Genomic DNA, 24,365 nt, shown 5'->3' on the forward strand with positions numbered 1-24,365 from the left:
TGCACTGGAAAGTCAAGGTCTCCCGGAGGGTCTCTGCTTTGTGCCGGGATTTCATTCCAACCTGAGAGCCGCTGGCCTGGGGCCAGGTCCACAGCTCCCGACTCTCCGGGGTTCCAGTCTCCTCCCCAGGCCTACGGTGAGGGCTGGAACCTCACAGCCGGAAAACACCGCCCTTTCCTGTCGCCTACTCGTTCCCCAGGGCGACGACTCGAGGAGGAAGAGACGGAGACGGATTAAGAAAATTAATTAGCCGGGCGCTCCGTCGGCCTCCAGGCGTAGGGGCAAGGCGTGCAGCCGCGATCCCCGGAATGACCGGCGGGCACAGGTGTCGCGAAGGGAGAAATTTCACGCTCCCGGCCAGCAGCTGTGCCACTTGCGCCTTGTCGCGCGTCAAGAGGGGAAGCCGCTACCCTCTTGCCCCACCTTTACTCATATCTCTTTTAGGGACCCGCGGGAGGGGGAAAAAAAAAAACCCTGTAGCGTCGGCTGCTCCCGTGCCCACTGGCTCAGACTGTAGCTTGGATGTCTCCAGTCTGCCAAATCCACTCTCCGGGTTTTGGCGACAGCTCCAAGGGGGAGCGAGGTGGAAACTGAACGAACACGACCCTCCTCCCCTAGCCCGGGATCCTAGTGGTCCGGGGACCCGCAGCCAGGCAAGGGCAGCACGGTCAGGTGGCGCTATTTCTACGCCCGCCCTCCCGCCACGCCGGAACCTCTGTGGGCTAGGCCGGCTTGTTGGGGCGAGGAGCGGTGGGCGCACGATTACTGCAGGTGTCTGGGTTGCCAGTGGAGTCCCTTTGTCCCCGGTTGCCGCACCCCGGGGTCCCTTTTTGTACCGGAGGCGTTCGGAGACGTCTCTTTGTGAGGAGGGAGCTGAACACAGCTTCACCGAGGGAAGCCACATCTCTAGAGGTGGCGCTGGGGAGGTAACAATGGGAGCCCATTGTCCTCCGTGAGCCCGCCGGCCCAGCTGCCGGGGATCCTCGCCAGTCTGCCCGCCCAGAGGCGCGGCGCAGGTACTGATTTCGGGTGGGTCCGCTCGGCCGCCCGCTCTCTCCGCCCCGCCCCGCCCCGCCCCGCCCCGGTCCGCCCCCGGAGCAGCAGCCCCGCCCCGCCCCGCCCAGCCCTTCGCAGGTTCAGTCCGAGAGTCCGGCGGACGCGCGCTCAATCTTGCTCGCATCTTCACTCCTGGCTCCGTCCGCGACGGGCAGTGCCGTGGCGGATCGGACAGGCGGGCGATCCTGAAGACCAGCGGCATCGGGCGCCTTCACGCTGTGTGGGAGCAGATAATGCTGTGAGGAGGCGCCGCGCCAGCCCACCAGCGGGTAGCAGGCTAGGACTGCGTGCGCCCTCGTAGGTGTCGCTGCCGGGCGCCGGGTCCCGGGGCAGCGGCTGCGATCCTTGGGGGCTGCTGGTGAGTTGCTGCTTGCCCACGGATCCTTCCTCATTGTTTGTCTGTGAGTCCGTGCGATCGGCGGCCCTGGCCGCTTCCGGCGTGCGCGGGGTGCTAGGCTTGGAAACGCACAAGGGAGTAAGGATACCAAGGCATCACCTTCCAGCTGGTGACCAAAAGACAAAAGGGGACATAAAGTACTCCAAGAGGGGTCCGGGCGCCACGACCAGGGCGCAGACATCCCCTATTTGAGCCCACCACTTTTCAGGGTGGGGCTGCACGTTTATTGCATCTTTCGAGCTATTGACAACCATTCGGGGAGTGTATTGCATCTTTCCATCTGAGAACAAACCGCACATGGCTGGCTACCGCTCCCCTCCCGTCGCGGTGCAGATCTGCGGTGGCAGTACCCGCCTAGTGCCCTCTCCTCACTTTTACGGTTAGGGGAGGGAGACTTGTGGCCGGAGCTCCAACCTACAGATCTGGCAATTGATTAATTTTTTTATCTTTTTTGTCGGTGGTTTCCGAACAGCTTAAGCGTTTTCAAGATTTTTTTCTTTCTTCTTGAAACTAAGTGCCTTGACACAGACAAGTATCAGACGTGAGGAAGAATGGATCTGGCCACTCAGTTCTTCGTTTTGAATTATACTCCATCCCCCTCTCGACTTTGGGGAGGCATGTGTTTCATCTTATAAATAGAAAGTAGCATATTTTTTGGCAGGATCTCCTTTATACTGTACAGTCTAGGAGAGGTCAGTTTAAAAATAAATATGCACTTGAATGTTACACTACCGAGAGGCAGGCTGTGGCTGGGACAAGCTGTGTGGACAGCAGCATCAAAGCCAGGAGCTCAGCTGTGTTGAAAGGAGTAAAAGCCCCAGAGTGCAGCCCAGGCTGACAGTCAAGCAATTACATTTAGTTTTTTAAAAAAGTGAGTGAATTAAAATGAGGGAGGGATTAGGAATATCAGGAGGGTATGGCAATAGGAATTGTTCTGCCCTGGTGTGTTTGGGGAGTTGCTGCCGATGTCCGCTGAGGGTGTAGAGGGTTCTGGGGAGGGCGGTGCTGGGTAGGGGGAGGGAACTGATGAATGTGTTAGGTAGACAAAGATTTCTTCCCCTTTCAGCCCCCTGTTCATTGACTTAAAAAAAAATTAGGTAAGCATCGGATGTCATTTGAATAGCAAAACCAATTTTATAGAAATACTTTTCTGATGATGCCGCTAGGGTAACCCTAAGGCAATTGAAAAGATTTCTGTAATGTTCTAATTTGGAAAAGATCTTTCATCTAGCTACCAGAAAAACACATTTTATTTTCTAGACAGTTCTGTGGTACCACCTGTAGTTTGCATCAGCTCTTATTGGCATTAACAGTAAGCTATACAGGTATGTGTGTGACAAATTCTTTTCAGAGTAGATTTAAACACTCAGATGTAACTTGGCGATTGTGAAATGTTCGGCATTGTCACACGTGAAGTCGTTGTAAAGACTGTACAGCCAAGGAGGGGTTAAAAGTTCTTCATTACACCTCCCAGAGAATGTAGGTTTCCCCACAGGCCTCACTCATTGAATGAAGCACTCAGTACCAGCCTCTGGGCTCACAGGCAGGATCCTGGGAAGAAGTTCTGGATCCATGGCAGTTTCAGCTTCCCAGTAGTATCGTTGGCAAGGGGTTTAGGTTATGAATTCCGTGATCAGAAGGTGGTGCTGCGGCTGTGGAAACAGCTACAGACGTGACGTGAGATGAGCTCCCCCTTGTCTCAAAATCTGAGCAGTGAAATTCTATTGTGCATCCCAATAGAACATGTAAAGACAGCTAGAATAATGAGTAGTGCCCATTTATATGTTGCTGCCTTTTATTGTAAATTTAAATGCGGTGCACATCGAGTAAATACAAAGCCAGAACATTGATTGCAGAGTGCCCACATGAGCTCGTTTGCCCTCTCTGCTCTACAGCTTTCCCTTTAATGTGGTTTTACGTCCAGCATGTTCGCAACATCTTCCTCGTTTCACTTCTAAAGTCCGTGGTATTCAACAGCATCAGGAATAAAGTGGTTTCGATCCACGTCACCCAAAGATTTTTAGCAGGACAAACATTTTTTAAAGTTCCTCGGCCAGTAGTCCTAACATTTGTCCAGTAGGTGGACTCCAACTCATAACCTGAAAAACCTCTGGCAGATGTCCGGGCTGTTCTGATTATTTTAATGATTCCAGTCCTTGCTTTCAGTCTGATTTCATTTAGGCCTGGCCTAATTTCTCTCTAACCGGAAACCTGTGGACCTGCTTATTCATTGGTTGAATCAGAACTTAAATTTATTTTTAAATGCAGTATGTTTGCCAGGGAATAAGTAGTCATTTGAAACTACTGGGTGCAGCCTGCCACAAAATCTCCTTTAGTGAGCGCTGATGCCCGAGGTTTCTAATACGGCACGCTGTTCATGACTTCGGACGCTACAGGTCCTTCCTACGTGGACCCTGTCCTAAGCACCAAGCACTCCTCTTATCCTTTTATCTTGATGAACTCATTTATTTCTAACAGTCCTGTGCGGGAAGAACTGTTAATATTGGCATTTTACAGGTGTGGAAACTGAGGACAGAACCTGTCATATGACTTCCCCCCCCAAGTACACAGCAAGGAACGCACCTAAACACATGTACAGGATGGGGGCAAAGAAGGTTTACAGTTGTTCAAATGGAAAATAATGCAATAATTAATAAATAATAACACGAGAGTGAACTGTTTCACATACGCACACTGTAAACCTCCTTTTGCCGCACGCTGCATGCAATTTAACAACCTGATGGGTGTAAATATGAGAGACTCATCCTGCATGAAAGTCAGCACCTTTTGGGGGGAAGGAGGTGGGAAAACATCCCAAGGTCAGGAAACCTCTCTAAGTCAGGCTGCCTGGGCTCGCATTCTAGCACCGACAGTTAATACTTGTGTGACTTTGGGCGAGTCACTTAACCTATGTCACTCAGTTTGGCAGTTATAAAATGGAGACACTAATATTACTCTGAGGATTGAATGAGTTAAAATATAATGCCCTCAGAACAGTACCTGGTCCAGAGTAGGCACAATAAAATGTGGATGCTTTAGTTGTTTTCCTAGGTGCTTAACACTGGCTCATTATTAATATTCATATGTACTCTTTGAGATACATAGTATTGTTCTTATTTTCCCGATGACAACACAGGCTCAGAAAGGCTGAGTAACTTGGCCAAGGTCACACAGCTAAGCCAGTAGCAGAATCAGGTTTGTCTGAGCTTGTGCAACATACCACACCCCACAGGAAGGACAGAGAAGCTTAGGACCTCTGACTCTTGCTAGAGATTTTGGCCTCTGACAGAGAACTCATTTCTTAGCACTCTGTATCTCACAATACCAGGTCCGAAGGAAGATGACAGTAATTTCCAGCGTTAGGGGATGCCATTAGAATGGTTTCATTATTGAAGGTAGTTCAGTCCCTTTGGGTGTGGCAACAGTCTCCTGCAGAGGGTCCAGCATCAAACTGCTGGAGTTAACACGAGCAGTGATATTCGTACCAAGGTGTTTCTCTAGGTGAGCGTGTAGGACTCTGGAACACACAAGAAAGCCCTGCCACAGCCAAGAACAGGGCACTTCAGGGGCCAGGGATGAGGCGGGGCTTAGTACAGACTGTATCCTTGCTTCCAAGTTCTCGAAAGTCAGGGCTGGCAGCGTTCCGTGAACAGTTTGGATGGCCACCTCCTTGACCCTAGTGACCACATCCACAGTGCGTGGCTCTTCAGTCCCTGGCTCTCGGGTGACATTTTATATATATTTCATAGTGATGTTGCTTCAAGACGAGCTAAAGCAAGAGAGTGAAAGCAAGAGGCAGGAGACCTGTGGCAGCTGGGCAGGAAGTTTCTGTCCTTGGCAGGAGTCAGGCCTCATCGCTGTCCTGCTTGTACCCCAGGCCCCACCAGATAAGCTTCTGCTGTGAGACATAGAGTTGGCGTTTGAAACCTAGAGGGATGCTGTGGGTGACTTGGGGGGGACCTGCCTGGATCCCCCTGCCTTTGATACTGTGGGTTTGTGATTAGCTGTGGGAGGCTGCTCAGGTGACTGTGTTCAGATTGAAGTTTGGGTTCTGGGGAGGACGGTTTGAAGTAACCCCAGTGCCTCAAAGCCAAGGGCAGCAATAGCCTTAGAGTGGTCTACCCTCCATTCAGACACTTTCCTTCTGCCTTCACCTTTAAAGGCTACACAATGAAATGGCATCTCACAAATGAGAATAAATAAGTAGCCAAATAGTTCTGTCACAGTAATCACATGTTTCTTTTCTTTAAGAAGAGGGGAAAAAAGCCTCTTTGGCCTTGATATACTTCTTCACTGCCAAGCTGTACCAGTCTCAGGATGATGGACAGTACCTCTGGTGGAAAAGCAGTTTCTAAAATGAAACCATACAATTTTATAATATGAAGCATAATGTTGGTATTACTAGAAGTTTACTATTTCTGAGCAGCCCAGCCAACTGAAGAATTTGAATGCTGATAAGTTCCAAGCTAATATTTGCTTGATCCTTCATGCTTGCCCAAGTCTTGAATTAATAGCAGAATCATGAAATTGCAGACTTAAAAACACCCAGATTTTCAGTGATTTGGGTTTGCCTTCTAGCCCCTGGCTCTTTGTTGGATGACACACCTGCCATTGGCTAATACAGCATACCGCCTGTCCTGTGCCCTGAAACATCAGAAAAGGATTTGGGATGTTTTGGGAAACCGGCTTGATTAAGGTCCCTATCGGCAGGACTTTTCAGAGCGTTTAGTACATCACTGTGTGCCGTGAGTCTTCACAGGGAGGTAGTGTCCAGCCTCTCTCAAGTCCTTTTCCCCACAGAGCAGCTGACGGGACTAGTCTGACAGGAAACACTCGGGGAACCCCGGGCCACAGGTAGACGCCACACACTGAGTCTGCCTCCCAAGGAGATTCTGGAGAACGGCCAGGTGTGCAGGAATGGAGCCATAAGGACACACTAGAAGATGCCAGCAGATGCCCCATCATCCTGCCACTCGATAAAATGAATGCAGAGTTAAATAGAGACAGTCACAGAGGGACAGGCCTTAGCTCTGACCCAAGCTGCAACTGACCTCTCAGGGCCACCGTCTCATTTCCAAATGAGGTATTGGGCCCTAGATGATGTCAGAGAATCTTTGGCTGTAGAATCCAGTGAGTCGGGACCAGTGGCACCCATCAGCCCAGCAGCCTTACTAATAATAATGTAAAACCCAGGGTTGAAAAAACAGACCAGCGCCGATCTCTGGCAGGGCAGCCGGAGCCTGCATGGAAGGCAGGGAACTTCAAAGTCAGGCCTCTGTTTGGACAGCTTACACCGTTGGGAATCCATCACGTCCTGGTGACAACTTGAAGGTCCTATTTGTAGACACATCGTGCCCGAGATAGATCACCGTGTTTTGAGTTGAAAAAGACCTGTTCTGTTCAAATCCATTATAATCACTTAGGCTACACACATTTTCAAACAAGCGAAGGCATTTTTGGTGAAATGTGGCTTTGCCATTTTGGAATATATTTGCTTTCTTTTCCTTTTTATTTATTTATTTAAAAAATCTTTTTCTACCAAGGGTCAGTTCAGACATATAACAGTGATTTTTAACACAGCTGGAGGTGAGGCTCTAAACACTAACCCCACCAGCTAGGTCACCAGGCTAATCCCTGCCCTTGTCTGGGCTGGCTCTGTGCCCTGCTCCGTGAAGAAGTCTGGGGAGGACGGGGAGGGATGCAGAGAAAGGGGGTGGAGTTTCTCCTGGCTCTATGTTGCTTTAATTCCATTACTGTTTCCTTGTACGAAAGGCACGTCTATAGCGTCTTGTACCTTCTCCTGTAACACTTACTGCATTTAAATTATTGTTTATTGACGCTGTGGCTGCCTAGCTAGACCACTGGCTCCCGGAGAGTAGGGACTAAACCCAGGTAATCTTGGCTTTCACCTTTTTTCTAGTAGGACTTAATGAAAAAGAGCATGATCGAGTCCTAGCTGTGTTATCTGATTCTGCCTATGGCAATGTCTTCTCTTAGGGTTGTCAAGCCAAAAATTGTTATCACTTACTTAGCTTGTTTAATCCTATTGTAGTCAAGCTCTTCCTTGCCAGGCTACAAAACACTCCAGTTCAAGGGGAGGCACCTCCAGTGGTTTGACACTCCTGATAATGATCATCTAAAGTTCTCTGAAAATCAAGCCACCGCCGGAACTTCCTCGAAGTCTTTGCTTAGCAGTTGCAACCTCCACTACAGCTTTCTTGTACCCAGTTGTGATTGTGGTGGCCCGGTACCATGTGTCCACTTAGAGCACAGACTGGGCAGCCCAGGTGCTGCAGAGAATAAGGGTCGCTGTGCTTCCTAGTGCTTGCCCAGAATCCTCAGCCGTGCCTGTAGGAGCCACTAATTGGTGTCCTTTTGGTTTACACTGGATGTAAGCTCTGTGAGTGCATCATAGGTGCAGCCTCAATTCCTAGAATGGTATCTAGCGCTTAGTAGGCCCTCGGTACATATTTGTTGTGGAATATGAGTGACTAGCTAGGGGCCAGATGAAGGCACGTGGAAGGCTTTCTCCAAAGCCTGCCTCTCACTGAGTGAAAGTTTACACAGTTGGGTTTTGTTCACCTTCCTCGTGAAGAAGCCCTGAAGCTGTGCGCTCACCAGAGGGGCCAGGTGTTGCTTCGCCCGCCAGCTGGGTGGAGGTCCACAGCCATATGTCTCAGGGTGGCAGTGGCTTCGTTCTGATACTTGGAACCAGAACATTTGGGGGATTTTTATACTATAAAATAATCAGTTTAGGTGTTCAGAGCCCAATGTCCAGAAGAAATAAAGTTGGAAATAGTACCTGCTGTGAGCTTTCAGCCTGTCTAGTTCCTTATGCAGTGCTCTAGTTTCTTAGAGGAGTTAGTAATAGTTACCCTTTCTCTCAATTGGAAGCTCAGTGCCCGATAAGACTTGATGTGTGTTGTCTCCCTCAAAGAAAACACTCGCCATTGCTGTCTGCACAGATGAGGAAACAGGCTCCCAGAGAGTCCCTGGCAGTGCCCTTGGCCCTCAGTTTAGTACCAGGAAAGGTCAGCAGAGATGATGAAAACGACTGACAAAAAGGTATTTTGATTCTAAGGATAGTCTTAGTTTTATTAACAAGTATGCTTTTTCCTTAAAATTCCCTGGAAGCTGCTGTCTCTGCAAGCGTAGAACCCTGGCGTTTCGTGATGGGCAGTCAGGTCCTGGTTTCAGCCCCACTGTCATTCGGACGTGACTACACTGAGGCCCTAAGAGCCTGAGAGAGAATGAGAATGAAGGGGTGGCTTTTCCTTCTTGGTCTAGTTTTCTTTCATTTATTTATTTATTTCGGCCAAGGAAAACAAGGAAAAATTTAATCCCGATATATTAAAAGATGCTGGCAGAATTTCTTTGGTTAAACAGGAGGGAGGGAATGGGTAGGGAGGTTGGCGTCACTTCTCCAAGTCTCCCTGCCCTTCACCAGTGTCCCGGAGGTGCCTTCCTTGACCCCTTGGGGTTCCAGGGAACATGGTGTGAATAACCACTGTCCGAAAATAGTTCGTAATATTAAGTTAAAATAAACCTTAAGCACAAGTCTATAACTGTGTCTCTTCTCCCTGTGTACGTGTAGTTTACATGCACATACCAGGCGATGCTACCTTGAATTAGGGACATTGAATAGAGGATATTTATTACCCTAACTCCGCTCCTAGTGCAGGATGCTTGCTTTCTTTGCCCCCTTCCCTTCCCTATAGAATTTCTACACCAATCTCAGACTCAGTGGGAAAGCTTCCTGTGATGGGCCTCCCTTCCTTGAACCTGATTAACTCTTCCCTCCCCCATGAACCTTAACCATATGCCCTTAAACTTTTCTTGATCAGACCAGTAATGGTTGGATCGGATCAGTAATTTTCACAACTCAGAGAAATCTCATTGGTTCTCAAGGCTGGAAGAATTGCACCTGAGATACAGCAAACTTGTACAGTGTAGGAGTTAGCCTTGAGTTTGTCGACAGAAAGAATTCCCCTCTGATAAAGCTGGAGGGTAGGAATCCCTTCCAATCGTGGAGATGGTTCACAGGGCACACACAGAACCATTTCAGCCCCATCTACAAGCATTTTATTGATTGACAACGTTTAAGGAGAAAGTGGAAGTGGCTATTTTGTCGATTAGAATGGTTCCCCTTCTTCAGAACATCTGTGGAAATATAGCATTTCAGTAGTTGTTCTAGTTCTTCATCTGGGATAAAGATAATGCTTTGTGTTTGCATAGCACTTTATTGGTATGAAGATTTTCACTCTCAGCTCTTAAAACGGCCTGTGAGATATGTGGGTTTGGGGTAATAATTATCTCCTTTTACACGGGAGATAGCTGGCACCCCTATGTGTCTGGAGTTCTACAAGGATCTTACAGGGCTGGCCCAAGTTCTAGCCAGGTCCTTGCCCCCCTGAGGCCTAGCCAGTGTTGTTGGCCCAGGCAGTCATTCATGGGGTAGGTGTTTTTCTTCAAGAAACTAATCTGTGCTAGTCAGACGTTGATGTTGAAAACAACCCTCTCCATAAAATGTTCACTAAAGTTTCTTGAGTTTCCCTTGTACATCTTGTGCCAAATAATCCAAGTTCCCCTCTTAACTCACTTCCTTTTGAAAGGAAAGGTCAAGAGAGCAAGCTTGTTGTTTCTCCAGGACCTCATTCCCTAAGAGTAACTACCACGCAACTAGTGAGTGTGCGTTCAGGGGAATGTGTTGTGAAATTTTTCTTGCCTGTCTTTCTAAGACTGTATGTACATTGCAGTCATGGGTAGAAGTAATTTTTTTATTCCAAATCAACAAATATTCTTTGCCTTAATACAAAAGATCTATAAGAGCCTGGATAGGATTACTGTGGCTTGCATTGATAGGCTGTTAAAATCTTGCCTCACATGGATAGAGGAAGGTTTAAGGGTCTTGCAGGTGGAAAAATTAGAGAAAGCCTTTGCCACAGAGAAGAGGTTTCAGCACCTTGTTAAATGACTTTATTTAGTTAGTTGTTTCATGTAGGAGTCATAGAAAGACTGCACCTGGCATTTCCAGGAGGACAGGGTATGACTGAAGAGGAAGAAATTCAAGGCAATCTTGTTCAAACTTGCTTACTTGTTCATTCATTCAACAAACACTCATTCAGTACCAACTGTGAATTAAATTGTCCCCAGAAGAAGGCAGTATGGTGGGGCAGACAAGTAGTGATTGCAGGGTGGTGTGATAGCTGAAAAGGTTTGAGTTGTAAACAAGTTTAAGAGGCCTTGGAGAAACTGGCTGGAGATAGACAGGTCCAAATGGTTCCCGTGAACCTCAGCAGCTGTCTTGTCTCCCGGCCATAAGGGGGGAGAAGTGCTAGATGGCCCATTCTGATGCAGAGGGGGAGATAGAGTGGAAGGAGGTGAAGCTGGAGGCCGGGAGACTGGTGGGGAGGCAAATGCCTCTGTACAGGAGAGAGACCGCTCGAGACTGAGTCCGTGGGATGGAAAAGGAGACGTAACAATGGGACTCGACTGGGAAAACAAGGCAGAGCCAGGAGTTGGTGATGACAACTGCGTTGGGCTTTGGGTGGCTTCTGCCATTTACCAAGAGGAGGGGAGGCCAGGGCCCACCTACAGTAATGAGCAGACCCTTGTTCTAAGAGATGGGCAGAGGACAAACAAAGGGCTTACTCAGTAACCTTGGAGGGGCTTTTGTGTTCACGGCCCAAGAGGAGGCACTGTAGGTGATTTTTATCAGCGGGTCTATGTATAGCTCCTTTGCCTCCTTAATCTTACCGAGTTCACCACACACCTGAAGATACCAGACATGCTATAACAAAAACAGAGGGCAGGGAAGGAACAGAAAAATGTCAGCTCTCCAGGAGCCCTCAGAAAACCTGCAAGCAAGGCAGTACGAGGCCTGCCTTTCACAAGGTGAGTCAGAGAAGTCCCTCAGGAAGGACGTGACTGGAGCGGTTTGGGCGGATGTTTTGATTAGGGGTCAATGGCAAGAAGGCAGGAGGGAAGTCCATGTAAGGAACACAGGGTTGTGGGTTTTAGAAAGGCGGGAGAGAAGGGCAGTGTCCGTGGTGAGGAAAGGGAGCCATTGTCCCCGTGAAAGTCCCGTGGGTTTGTGCAGCCCTGTGCACGGGCTTCCTCTGGGGAAAGAATTGACGGCACTAAGGCCTTTTCTAAGAACAGGATGTTTGTTTTTCTCTTTGAGACTCAGGGGGCTTTCAATACTTCAAAATTTTAATCTCTTGGCTTTTCTTTTCCATAAAGTGAAATTCCCTTTGAGATTCTTTTTGACAAGGGCAAAAATACTGAAGAGATTTCCTGCATTAGAGTTGGAGGAGCTGGTGTCTGGGACCATTTTACTCATTCTTGGTTCCTGACAAGGCTGTTGTATCGCCTCTGCCTCTCATTAGTGTTGAGATCCTGGCCTGTTAGTTCCTCTTGGTGCTGTTGGCCTTCTAGCCAGGTAGCCTGGAGTGGCCATTCCATTCTCAACCAACTTCCATGGCAGCCCCCACGGCACCCAGTCAGCAGCAGTTCCCAGCACAGACTGGAGTCCAGCCCTGGCTGAAATCCCAGCTTCTCCACCTTTGGGCTGACTGACCTAACACTTACCGTGTTTTTCGGACCAGAAGACGCACCTAGGTTTTAGAGAAGGAAAATAGGGAAAAAATTTTGAAGCAAAAAATGTGGTCAAATATTTAATAACATAAATAACATAATATTTCACCAATGTAAATGCAAACAGAACTCAACAGCAGCATTAGCAGCCATTATTCCTCCCAAAATTTGCAGGGGAAAACACACGGCTTATAGTCTGAAAAGTACGGTAATCTAAGACTGCTTCCTAAGAGGTGTGTTCTAATACTTACTGCCTGGCCCATGGCAAGCAGTGAAGAGTTAGCCATTACTATTCACAACTGTAAATTCCTTAGAGAATCAGGCATTTCAAAGTTGCCACTTTCTAGAGGAGCCCCAGTGAACTCAGACTTGGAGTTGGAAGCTGGGGGCAAAGCAACTCATCTTTCATGATGGAAGGTCGAGCAGGGGTTAGGGATTCAAAGACATCTTATGTTCACTGTGTGCCGTGTGTTATGTGAGGCACAAAGATGGTTAAGACCCAGTTCACACTCACAGAAGAGCTCTCAGCCTGATCTGAGGGAACATTCACTCATGCGGTGGACAAATATTTATGTACCCATGACACGGGGGGGGGGGGGGGGGGGGGGGGNCGGGGGGGGGGGGGGGGCGAGAGCCTGCCCTGGAGGTGGATTGAGAGTGGCATGGCCACCACAGTTTCCAAACATACCCAGTGGCTGGTGTGCGGTGGAGAAGCCAGGTTTCAGCCCATTGAACAAACGTGGGTGATGGTCAAAGGCCTGGCAGGATGGGAACGTCGTGTGGAAATCTGTCTCTTCAACCCCACCAGGGAAGCCTAGATTTGAGGATACGCTATAAAGACAAAGGATGAGGAACTTCACTTGCTGTGGTGGCTTGGGCCACGCGACTGTAGCCTGAATTCTGGACACCTGTCAACCTGTTGGATCATTCGGTGTTACTGTGGCTGGAGCTGGAGTTTTCAGAGAATAATTGCTGACTTAGATTTTATCTCATTGTATTTTTTTGTGAGCAGCTAGCAACTTTATGAGTTACTGCCTTTTGAGCAGAGTTTAGAAGGAATATCCTGGCTGAAAATTGGTGAAAACTTCAGGTTTCCTTCCTCGATTGATAGAGTCCTTGGAGTTTCACAAATAAAGTGAGATCTATTGGTTATGGAAGCGCGGGAGCAATTCATCATCATGGCCTTACTTGATTCTTATCCAGCAAACTAGAGTGCCTGCCTGCCTTGCGCCTTCTGACTGAGTCCATGCCAGGCTGCTCATGAGAAGAGCCAGGCATTTTGAGAGACCCTCTCCCCCTGCTAGGGATCCGTGTCCACATCGAGTCCTTCCCCAACAACTCACTTTAATGGGGAGGAAGGACATAATGGCCTCTCTACAAAAGTACAGACTTGATATTTTGTGAGGGGGATGTTCTGTCTTCCCATTTCTCTTCTAAAGTCTTTCAGATAGTACAATCAGATCCTATAAATGTAAAGAGTGTTTGCAGATTAACAGCGAGTCTCCCATATGGTATCTGTGAGTTTCTATGTAATCGGGGTTGTAAAAGAAAAATAAATACAAGCTGTAGCTGAATCATACACGACAAGCCTATGTATAAATAATTGAAGGTGAATACATCATAGGCTTTCTGAATGGGTCTATAAAATATAGTCTGTCTGGTCAGGCTGCAAGTTCATTTGCATGACAGTTAGGCAGCTGGGACCTGAGCTAATGGAGTTTTACAGGCTTAGGGCATAGAGTTCTGTCTACAGTTTAGATGACAGGAGGAGAGGATGATGCCTTTTCTAAAAATAGAAAAGGCATCATCTTCTTATCTTCTCTTGGGTGGAGTAAAACAGACTGAAACTATGAAAAGCATCTTTAGGATGCTGTTCACTGGATGTTCTCTAGTTACATTTACTTCTGTCTGAGATTTTCATTGAAGTTCAGTGTTGAATTTCTAATACTATGATTTTTGTTTCTTGAATTTTAAAAATTTTTGGATGACTCGGAGAAGCCCTCCCACAGACATCTGCCAGGGGTTCACACGAGCGTCCTTATCGCAGTGATGTTTTCCTGTTTCTGATGCTGCAGGTTGGCTGGTCATCGTGTCCCCTCCCCACGGCAAACCATTCCATCGTTCCAGAAACCTGGGCTTTCTTTTGAAGGAGCCAAAGTCTGCTTCCCTGTAGCTTCTGCTCAGTAATGCTAAGGCCTTTTCCATTACAGTGAAGTGAATCTTTCAGATCCCAGAAGCTTTCTGTCCCCCTCCATATCTGAGTTTTCTTGGAGCTGCTCTATTCCTTCAGCTGTTTCTCATGCGTCACAACCAAGTTCCTTTGCCTCTGCTGGAACCCCTCGGAACACATCAGAGCGTGGTGCAGGGAGCCTTTGTTCCTTCCAAAGTGAGGTGCCTGGGGCCAAATGCAGTTTTCTGGGGCGTATCCCAGTGGAATTGTCTTCTCGTTGGCAGCAGAGAGAAATACTCCAAAGATGCTTGGGCAGGTGGTGGAAGGTTCTTGGCCTCCTCGTCGTCCTCCCCAGGGACTGTTGGGGGAATAACTTAGTATTTTTGCCTGGGTCCCAGATGGTGCAGTGGTGCTATGTCCTGGTGCCGGGAAGGAGGGCACACTGCACATCGCCGAGACCGTGAAAAAGGGACCAGAAGCTAGGATGTCCTTGAAGGATGTGACCACTAAACAAGAAAGGGGAAGTCCGGCGCAGGCTCACTTCCCGCACGCAGAAGAAAGGCCAAGGCCTGTAGGTCCCTCAGGATGATCATACCCCCTCCTTCCACCTGCCCCTGTTTTTAACACGTGTGTTTTAAATTAACATCGCAACCTATTTTGCAGGATGCAAAACATTTTTCATCCTCTCTCTCCAGTAAGAATGATCTAAAAACAAATAGTAGACAAACCAAACATTCCTTTCCTAAAATAAATGGAATTTTTCAGAAAGCTTCAATCTCTTTGTATTGTTTTTTTTTTTTCAGATCCCTGCTATTTGCCAATACAGTCAAGTCATTAAGGAACTGATGTTTTGGTGTGTCACTTTGTCATGTCCCCCTGTCTTTCCCCGCCTCCTGGCCACTGCCCTGCTTTGGTCTTTTCAGCAACACCCTGTTTACCAAAAATATCACAAAGAAATGAAACGAAGGGCCACTTCTGTTTTTTCCTTCATTGAATTATTATTGCTGAGGTGGTTTCTCTAACGAATGCTGTCCCTTAGGCTGAAATCAGTCACCAGTGAGAAACTGGAATTGGCCAGCCTAGGGCAGAAATGACCGTGGGCACTGTGTCTTTCTGATCAAAACTGGCTTCAACTTCCTCTCCAGTCCTTTTGTGTCTTGGAAACCCTGGATTTCTCACAAATTCCTGTAAGTGCGAGTCTGCACTTACAGCTGGACTTACAGGCTTGCACACCTGCTAGACAATCTCTGACCTTGAAGGAAGGTGACAAGCCATTGACTGGGGAATTGAAGCCTTTTGTTGGGAATCTTCTCTCCAGTGCCAGGAACCAGGGGACCTTGGTTTTCAGAGGCATCTGATTTCTCAGGTGAATATTATCTTGAGTGTCATCTAAAGGGGAGAAAGAGGAACAAACAGTTAACCGAGAACTCCAAGAAAGGGATTAAGGATTGTGGAGAGTTCCCATTTCAAGGTCAAGGAAGGGGGTGTTGGGGAAAGACTACACATTGGAAGATTCTTTTAATTTCTTCTCTCTTTCCCTGCTTTTTCCTTTTCCCCTCCCTCCTTCCCTTCCTCACTCCCTCCCCCCTTATTTCCTTTTTTTATTTCAATTTGAGGAAGGTAGTAGGAGTAGAGGAATTATAGCAACGAGAGAAAGCTGGAGAACAGGAAATACACAAGTGTGGGTGGGCAGCACCCTAGGATGGCTCAGCGCCTGATAGTTACTGCTGGGGTCAAGTCCAACAGAAACACAAAGGCTGGAGATTCTCTATTTGGCCTACGAAATGCCCACGAGGGCTTGCCCACCAGCTTCTGCTCTAACAGTTCACTTCTGTCCTGTAAGCCCTTTGAGTGTAGCTCTTCCTTTTCTCTCCCTCCACTACCATGACAAGAATGTCCCTCCTTGGGGGCAAAGATTTGGAATGTCCCCCTGACTCAGGCTGTCCCCCGCGATTCATTCCTTCCTCCACCTACTTCCACAGTGGTGAGCCACCAGCCACCTGGAGCCCCAGTCTCCTTTTCTGCAAATAGCAAGGAGGGACAGGATTTTGTGTTGCAGTATTTAGGACCATTCCACCATAAAATGTCGCCTATTTGTGCCACTGGCCACCTCCCAAGCAAAGAGCTGCGTGCCCAAGCCCCAGGGCCCCCGGCTGCCTCTGCTTTCCCCCACGTGGACACCCTGTGGTGGCCATTCCTCCAGTGTCCTTGACTCAGTAACTTCTAGGTTCAGTAGGCTTTTCAGGGCCAGTGTATAAAACTGGCTCTGCGAGAAAGTGCAGTCTGAGCCCTAAGCAACCCATTCCTTTATCTTTTTTTAAAAAGTAAGTAATTCACTGGAAAAGCCAAAAACATCAGTGGCTACACAGTGACAAGTTTCTCTCTGACCCTCACCCCCTCTGTGGGCCGTCATGTTACTTGTGTGCTTTCAGAGGTGCTTCATAGACAATCGGCCGACACACGCGTGTCGACACACGCCTGCACCTACCTTTTCTCCCTTTGAAGATGTATATCCTTGAAGGTCTTTCTATGTCAGCATAGAAAGATCTGATTCATCATTTTTTAGACCTGTGTAATATTCTTTTGTATGGATGTACCTTAGTTTATGTATATCGATAGACAGGTTCTTTCCAGCTCTAGGCTGTTATAAACTGTCCTGGGCTGATAACTTTGTACATATATGATTTCCCAAATATGTATGCTGAATAAATCTTTATAAATGTCCACAAGTGGAATTCCAGGGCCCAAGGCATGAGCCTTGCAGTTTTTTTTGTTTTGTTTTGTTTTTTTAAATAGGTTTTTTTAAAAAGATTTTGTTTGTTTATTTATCTTTAGAGGGGAAGGGAAGGGGAGAAGGAGGGAAACATCGATGTATGGTTGCCTCTCGTGAGTCCCCTGCTGGGAACGGGCCTGCAACCCAGGCATGTGCCCTGACTGGGAATTGAACCGCGATCGTGTGGTTCGCAGGCCCACGCTCAATCCACTGAGCTACACCAGCCAGGGCGAGCCTTGCAGTTTTGGTGGTATTGCTCAATGGCCTTCCATGGAGGTAAGACCTGTTAGAGTGTATGCCCTCTCGCGATGCAGGGCCTGTTCCCCACCCTCATCACCCGCGTCTTACCACACACTCATGTCTTAAACAGCTTTGAAGTGCATCCCCTTCATACTTTGGGAGCTGATTTGAATTCCCAGGGCGTGTGCTCATTAAGTGTCAAGACATCAAATTCTAGAGCCTAGCCATTTGACTTAGCATCTGGTTGCCACATGGCCTTGGCACAGTGGCTCGATGTCTATACCTCAGTGCATCAGCTGTAAAGTGGGGGTGTGAACAGTGACAGCCTCGTGAGTTCTTGTGAGTTAGTACATGTCAAAGGTTAGGGCAGTGCCCACTACGTAAACATTTACTGTGGTATCCAGTGTCGGTGACTCCCAGGAGACACACACATACCCTCTCCTGGCCCAGCCACTTTGCTACTGGTAAAGGAAACAGCCCCTTGGGTTTCTGCATGAGCGCTGGCAAGGAAGATACTGAGAGAGCAGTCAGCCTGGGAAGGAAGCAGGCATGGAGGTCCACTGCTGATAATCGAGGAAGCCCAGAGTGTTCAGGATGGAGGGGCGGCAGTAGTCAGCAGAAGATGTCATTGGATTGTCTCTCCCGGGATCAAGTCTGATTGGCCCTGAGCTGGAGGTGAAAGATAACAGATAAGATCGAGGGGTTAGGGTCAGAGCTCTCAGATATTTCCCCTGTGTCACATTGAAAACATCCATGCACCTAAACTTGTACAGCCGACATTTTAAAAAGTTCATTCTTTAAAAGGCATCCAGTGTGTTTGGGAGCTCTGAGCCCTGGCACAGAGCAGAAAGTTCAATACAAATTACTGTTTCCAAAATCTAGAAGCCCGTGTCCCTATCATGCAGTAAACACTACATAAATATTTGTAGAAAGAAAGGAAAATGCTTTTTAAGATTTGTTCTTTCCTCTCCCACTCGCCAGAATCTCGTTGCCAGCAGCTTATTGAACCTACACTCGCTAACCTTTTTCCCCACTTCTTTCCTCTATATTTTGCCACTTCCTTGCCACCTTTGGTTCCATGCCACTAACCTAAAACCCAGCTTCTACCAGGCCAAGCAAGACTCTGCCAAGGGGCCTGCAGTGCCTGTGGCCAGGCAGGGACAGTGGACTGGGCATTCCTCCTGGAGCATTCTGATTACTGCAGGCATTTTCTCTCCCCTTTCCTTACTTCCCTCCCCTATGTCCCTAGTCCCCGGCCATTCAAGTAACCAGTGAATGTGAGTGATCCTGAGAGAGGCAGAGAACTGCACTCTGGCTTCTGTGACTTAACAGCCTTTCATTTGTCTAAGTAATGGGACATGGCCTGCCTCAGTTTCTGGCCTTGCATAACCCTGGCAGCACCAGCTGACCACAGGCAGCCAGCCCTTGCATGTCCTTGAGTGGGGGTGGACACACTATATCTCTCCATGGAAGCTACCCTCCCAGCCATATGGGGGAGGACTCTCCAGTGGGCAGCTGTCCCCCAGGGCTGCTCCCGCCTTCTGCAGGAGGCTCCCCAGCTGCTCCTACCGGCAGTTGTGGTACTGGGCCCGGCTGGCAGAAGGCAATGCCGTCCACCCCCAGGTGGCAGGGACCCTAGGCTGTGGTGCACTTACAAGGGAAGGAACTTCTAAGGTGGAAGCAGGAAGACCCAGGGTTTAAACTTTTATTGCTGGGAGACCCACGTGAGAGTTACAAGTATGAGAGAGAATGTCTTCCTAGGATTGAGTTCCCCGTCTTCTCTCTCAGTATCAAGTGTCTCTTTGAATAACAGTCTCCATGCGTCTCTGACCTGAAATGGGCAAGTAGACCCCTCAGGCCCATCCATGTGGCCACAGCACAGCGCTTCGGGGAGGCTGAGCCAGTGCCTTAGTTGGAGTAGAGAGATCAAGAGATGGTGGCTGAAGGGCCCCATTTGGCCGCTTTGAGGTTGGCCCACTGTGGGTGCAGGGCCTCTCCTGCTGCCTCTGCCTCCTCCCCTTGTCAGCAGCCTGTGGGGGTGTGTCTCTCCAGTTCAGCAGTCTCTGCCCTCTCAGGCCTGGGTGTAAGAGGCTTCCGCAGCAGAGCTACTTGTCACCTTGCCCATGGGCGCTAGGGCATGGTTCTCGCCACCTGCTGCAGGGAAATGAATTTAAAACTCATGCTGAAAGGAAAGGGTGATGGGCCTCCAGCTGCTACGAAGCAAGTGTGGTGGCTCTCCAAGCCGCTGTCTAACCCACCCTGAGGAGCATTTCTTTATTTGCTTATTCTGCGGCCAGGGGTGGGTCACAGCAGAGCCATTGCAGGAATTCCCACAGCAGGACAGAGTGTAGCTGTTCCTTATCAGCTGATGTGACCAGAGAGTTGGAGAGTTCTTTTCGGGGATGAAGATTTCTCATCGGTAAGACAAGAGCACCCAAACCTTCTTGTAGCTCATCCCTTCTAATCTCGGCATGCAGTCTGGGCAGGGAGGCTGGGTTAGTTTTCAGACTGCCATCCGTGTAGTGGTTTACAACACCAGCCATTTCATGCTTCATGGGTTCTTCTGGCCAGCACTGTGGGCAGGGCCTTAGCTCCCTGGTCCCCTAAGGATGTGAACCAGGTGTCAGAACTGTTGGGGAAAGATCCAGGGTGCCCTTAGGTTATTGGCAGAATTCATCCCCACAGGCCATCTCTCAGCATAGTTCAAAACCAGTAAAGGGAGTTCCCCTCCAGTTCACTGAGATGGGATCTTTTATAATGGAACCTAGTCGAGGCATGGCGTCCCATCCCCTTTGCCATAAACTGTAGGCCAAAAGCAAATCACAGGTTCTGGCCACAAAAGCTCTAACACCCAGGGGCAGATCACAGGTTCCCTGGGGGTTCTTCGTGCCACGGGGAGAGGAAACAAACTTACCAGTCAATGTTTCAAGAGGATTTCCAAGTGAAGACCCAGCCTATTCTGTACAGTCACACTTTTTCCTTGAGAAGAAGCACCTTGTTCTTTTCCTTCCATCTCAGAACACCTCCAAACCCTGACACCCTGGACCACACAGTTCTTTCTGCCACAGCTTGATCTCTGTGCCTGTTCTTTCCTGTATGGGCTGACTGTTACTGAGAAAGAGTGGGGTTTTTTAATTGCTGTCTTTTTGACTTTGAATCTGAGAATTTTCTCATCTGTAAGGATGCATTTCACTAAGATTTTGTTGGACACTCACATATAATACAGTCACTGGCACTTAGTAAATATCTCTGGCCCCTTTCTTTATAGAACTAATCATTGTATTGCACTAATTTTATTTATCTACGAAACTCAACAATGATATTGGTCTTGCTAGTGCGAATGTCAAAGCAAAAGAGAAAATGTAGTTCAAGACAAGTTCGGTTGTATGTAAGGAGCCGAGATCACTCTGGTCGTGTGCTGTCAGAGTTCTTCTAATAAAGGAAAAGGACTAAAATCGTACACATGCCTAGACAATTCTGCCCATGGCCATGTTTAAAAAGCGCTGATGACATAGGCTTGGCCCTTTTTAATCTCCTTCCCTTTTTTCTTTTTCCTTTTTTCCCCTGAAGTAAGACTGAGTTTCTCGGGCTCTCATTAAGACTTACGTGTTTTTCCTGCTTCATGGAGGGAGACAACGCCATAAAGCTTGGCTTTAGGTGGGAACCAGCCCTGCCCGAGGGAGCCTTGCAGTGTCAGGTGATTCTAACCTGCCTTGGTTCCTTTTCCAGGTTTCTCCAGGTTGTGGACGGGGCTGGATGTAGTAACCGGCTCCTCAGAAAGCCCCACTTGGCAGTCCCGTCAGGAGGGTCTCTCCAACCTTCACGGCCACTTCTGAAGCTACTTGAGGAAGATGGTGTGACAGTTCCTGTTGGAAAGGAGCATCGGGAACGTAGAACCTCTGTGAAGGAAGCGGCCCTCTGTCCCTTTGGCAGAAGTGACATTCTCAGATTCCAAAATGCCAGCCAAGACCCCAATTTACCTGAAAGCTGCCAATAACAAGAAAGGAAAGAAATTTAAACTGAGGGACATTCTGTCTCCTGACATGATCAGTCCTCCCCTTGGAGACTTTCGCCACACCATTCACATCGGCAAAGAGGGCCAGCACGACGTCTTTGGAGATATTTCCTTTCTCCAAGGAAACTACGAGCTTTTACCTGGAAACCAGGAGAAAGCGCCCCTGGGCCAGTTCCCCGGGCACAACGAGTTCTTTCGGGCCAACAGCACCTCCGACTCGGTGTTCACAGAAACGCCCTCCCCTGTGCTCAAAAACGCCATCTCCCTCCCGACCATCGGAGGGTCCCAAGCACTCATGTTACCCTTATTGTCACCCGTGACATTTAATTCCAAACAGGAGTCCTTTGGGCCAGCAAAACTGCCCAGGCTTAGTTGTGAGCCTGTCATGGAGGAAAAGGCTCCTGAGAAAAGCGGTCTGTTGGAGAACGGGACGGTCCACCAGGGAGACGTCTCATGGGGCTCCAGCGGGTCCGCCTCGCAGTCCAGCCAGGGCAGGGACAGCCATTCCTCCAGCCTCTCCGAACAGTACCCCGACTGGCCAGCTGAGGACATGTTCGAACACCCCACCACGTGCGAGCTCGTCAAGGAGAAGACGAAATCCGAGGAGTCCCTCTCTGATCTCACGGGCTCCCTCCTCTCCCTGCAGCTCGATCTCGGGCCCTCATTTTTGGATGAGGTGCTGAATGTCATGGATAAAAATAAGTAACGGGACACCTCCAGCAATCTCTTTGGAATAAAAGGTCTCAAACAAACAAACAAAACACTCAACAACAATGAACCACAGTCAAGAGAAGAGCTTTGCTTGCTATTTGCAGTTATGTGATGGGTTTTCTAAAGTAATGTTCCTACAAAGTATTTTTTTACCTTCTGTACGCTATTTGCAAAAACAGTTAAAGAAAAAAAAAAGACCTGGCGAAAAGAGGAAGTGAGTCGGTCAGAACCCATTTTCAGCAGGCATGGCTGATGCTCAGCTCACATTTTTTGTTTGTAGACACGTAGGAACCTGGCTCGGCCAGCATGGGGCACTTGGCTCCAAAGGGCTGCCAAGTCACAGTGGGGAACTTGACAATACGCTGGCATTTTCTGAGCAAGAGGAAGTCAAAATTAATTTAACACCTACGCCTTTTTTCTAGACTCTTTTCTATATTATGTTGTTTGGGCTCACCATAGCAGATTCTTCAGTGTTAAAACTTTTCTCTGCTTTCACACTTGAACAACTTTCTGGGCTTGAGGGATTTTCTTGTAGCTCTTATATATCTCTATATAATATGTTGATTTTGTGGAATTTTGACTGTCAGCGACATGTTGGTAAGACACAAGCAAAGTGTTACTGTAACTAAGTTATTTTTAAAGTTAAAATATATTTTTATGTGCCTTCGGCTTTTTATTGCAGAGTCTACATTTTATAGATACTACAGCAAATGTCGTCATTTGACTTGATTCCTTTGTGGTTCCTTTGTAAGCTGCACATGTGTATGTTTGGAAGAGTATATTCATACCTTAGTGTTATTTTCTTTTTTCTTCACCTGTTAAACTTTTCATAGCAGCCGCCGATGGATCATCGAGTGTAAAGGCACAGGTTACTCAAGACGCTTCTGCAGAGACTGTGGGCTACACCACATAATGTTCTTTGGAAATATGGGTATTTTAGTGCAGTACATACTTGCATTTCATAGGTACTTCATACAACACAATAAAGAGTAAATGTTAAAATAAACTTGCATGATTATAGTAATAAACAAAAACAAAATACTAATATTTTCTTTTATATAGTCCAGAGCTAGAAAAAAAGTTGCTTCTCTTAAATGTACATGAGTCTTTCCAATAAGAGGCGATCTCCATCCACTTTTAGAAACAAACATATGAGATTAGAATTTTTTTCTTGAAGTCAGTACTGATGCCAACCAAACGTTCAAAGCTCATTTCTGTGACTCTCCCCCCTGACTTTAACACACTCTACGGCAAACTCTCACAGGCCCAATCCCATCCCCACAGGACAGGTGTTTCCGCCAGGGGGCAGGTGCTGTGTAGACATGATTAAGAAGGCTAAAGAAGGGCAGCAGAGACCACCTGCCCTGCAAGGAGCCAGAGACTCCCTGAGGGTGTCAGGTAAGGAAACAGTAACAGGAAATGCACACACACATTCCCATCACCTTGTTAACCACTAACCCGCCCCTGCCCAAAGACAGTTATTGCACACAATAACTTTCGTTTATCCTTGAAATATAGCCCTGAAATGACTTCCTCTCCCCAGTACTGCAATGATTCCTTCAACAGGTTTGGAGTTCTTGTAATTCTCTGTTCATCTGCAATAACCTTTGAACTGCGAGTGAATGGAAATCTGGAGGACTGCGTAGACGAGGAAACCAATTCCCTCAGCACTGAGTGCCTGCCTTTCTATCCTGGCTGCATTTCTATCCCACGATTTTCCAGTGTACTTTTCCTGTCGAGCACACGCCCCTCAGCTTACAGATGAGACTTCCCAGCCACTTCTAAATCTGGTGAATAAGAAAACCCTGGTGTATCTCATTTTTTGCCAGACTCTTTCAACATGTTGCCCATCTTAATTATATTCATTCTGTCATTTAACTTTTCATTTGCAGCATGACCTCAAGGAAAAGATTGAACTATTAGGTGAAATGATGAGAAGTGTCTGCCTTTTCTCTTCTCGCTCTGTGACATGCAGAACGGTTCTGCCAGGGTAGGGTTTGCTCAATAGAATTCGGGCGATAATGCATCCTTGCAGGTACTTAGCCATTAGATAGGGCTCCCCTGAGCCCTTTCACACAAAAAGTCTGTACTATAAGGTTAAGTAGAGTTGAGATGGCAACAAACATGCCCCTATTGCAGAGAATACAAAGCCACATCCAGCTTATGCATGATTTTGTTGAGTCAGTTCTGTGGCATCCCTTTTAATACCTGGCCCCTCCACTGGGGAGCAGGTGCAGAGCTTCCATTGGTGGTGGCTTTCTCCTGCAAAAAGGCACTTTTGACTGGCACCTGCTGAGAGCTGAATTGGTGCTCTCAGCCTGTGATCACTCTACTTTTAACCTAATTTGTCAAGATGCACTTTATTTGCAAGCTGGGAATGGCAAGCCACCTGTGACCCATGCAATCT

The 24,365-nt window shown here is 47.9% G+C and overlaps 1 protein-coding gene across 2 annotated transcripts; it reads left to right on the forward strand.

Moving 5' to 3' along the window:
• The first annotated feature begins 1,132 nt into the window (after window positions 1–1,132).
• CDC42EP3 (CDC42 effector protein 3) lies at window positions 1,133–22,611 on the forward strand. 2 transcript variants are annotated; one of them, XM_037066544.1, is made up of 2 exons: window positions 1,133–1,414; window positions 20,962–22,611. In XM_037066544.1, the coding sequence occupies exon 2, from the start codon at window positions 21,189–21,191 to the stop codon at window positions 21,951–21,953; it is 765 nt and encodes a 254-aa protein (XP_036922439.1). In that variant the 5' UTR covers window positions 1,133–1,414; window positions 20,962–21,188; the 3' UTR covers window positions 21,954–22,611. The 2 variants fall into 2 exon arrangements, with proteins under 2 accessions (XP_036922439.1, XP_036922440.1); XM_037066545.1 differs by lacking the exon at window positions 1,133–1,414 and adding an exon at window positions 15,365–15,585.
• Window positions 22,612–24,365: the final 1,754 nt, after the last annotated feature.

The sequence above is a fragment of the Sturnira hondurensis genome, unplaced genomic scaffold (assembly GCF_014824575.4).
Source record: "Sturnira hondurensis isolate 20B ecotype Veracruz unplaced genomic scaffold, ASM1482457v3 Scaffold0016663, whole genome shotgun sequence".
In the NCBI taxonomy this organism is placed as follows: Eukaryota; Metazoa; Chordata; class Mammalia; order Chiroptera; family Phyllostomidae; genus Sturnira; species Sturnira hondurensis.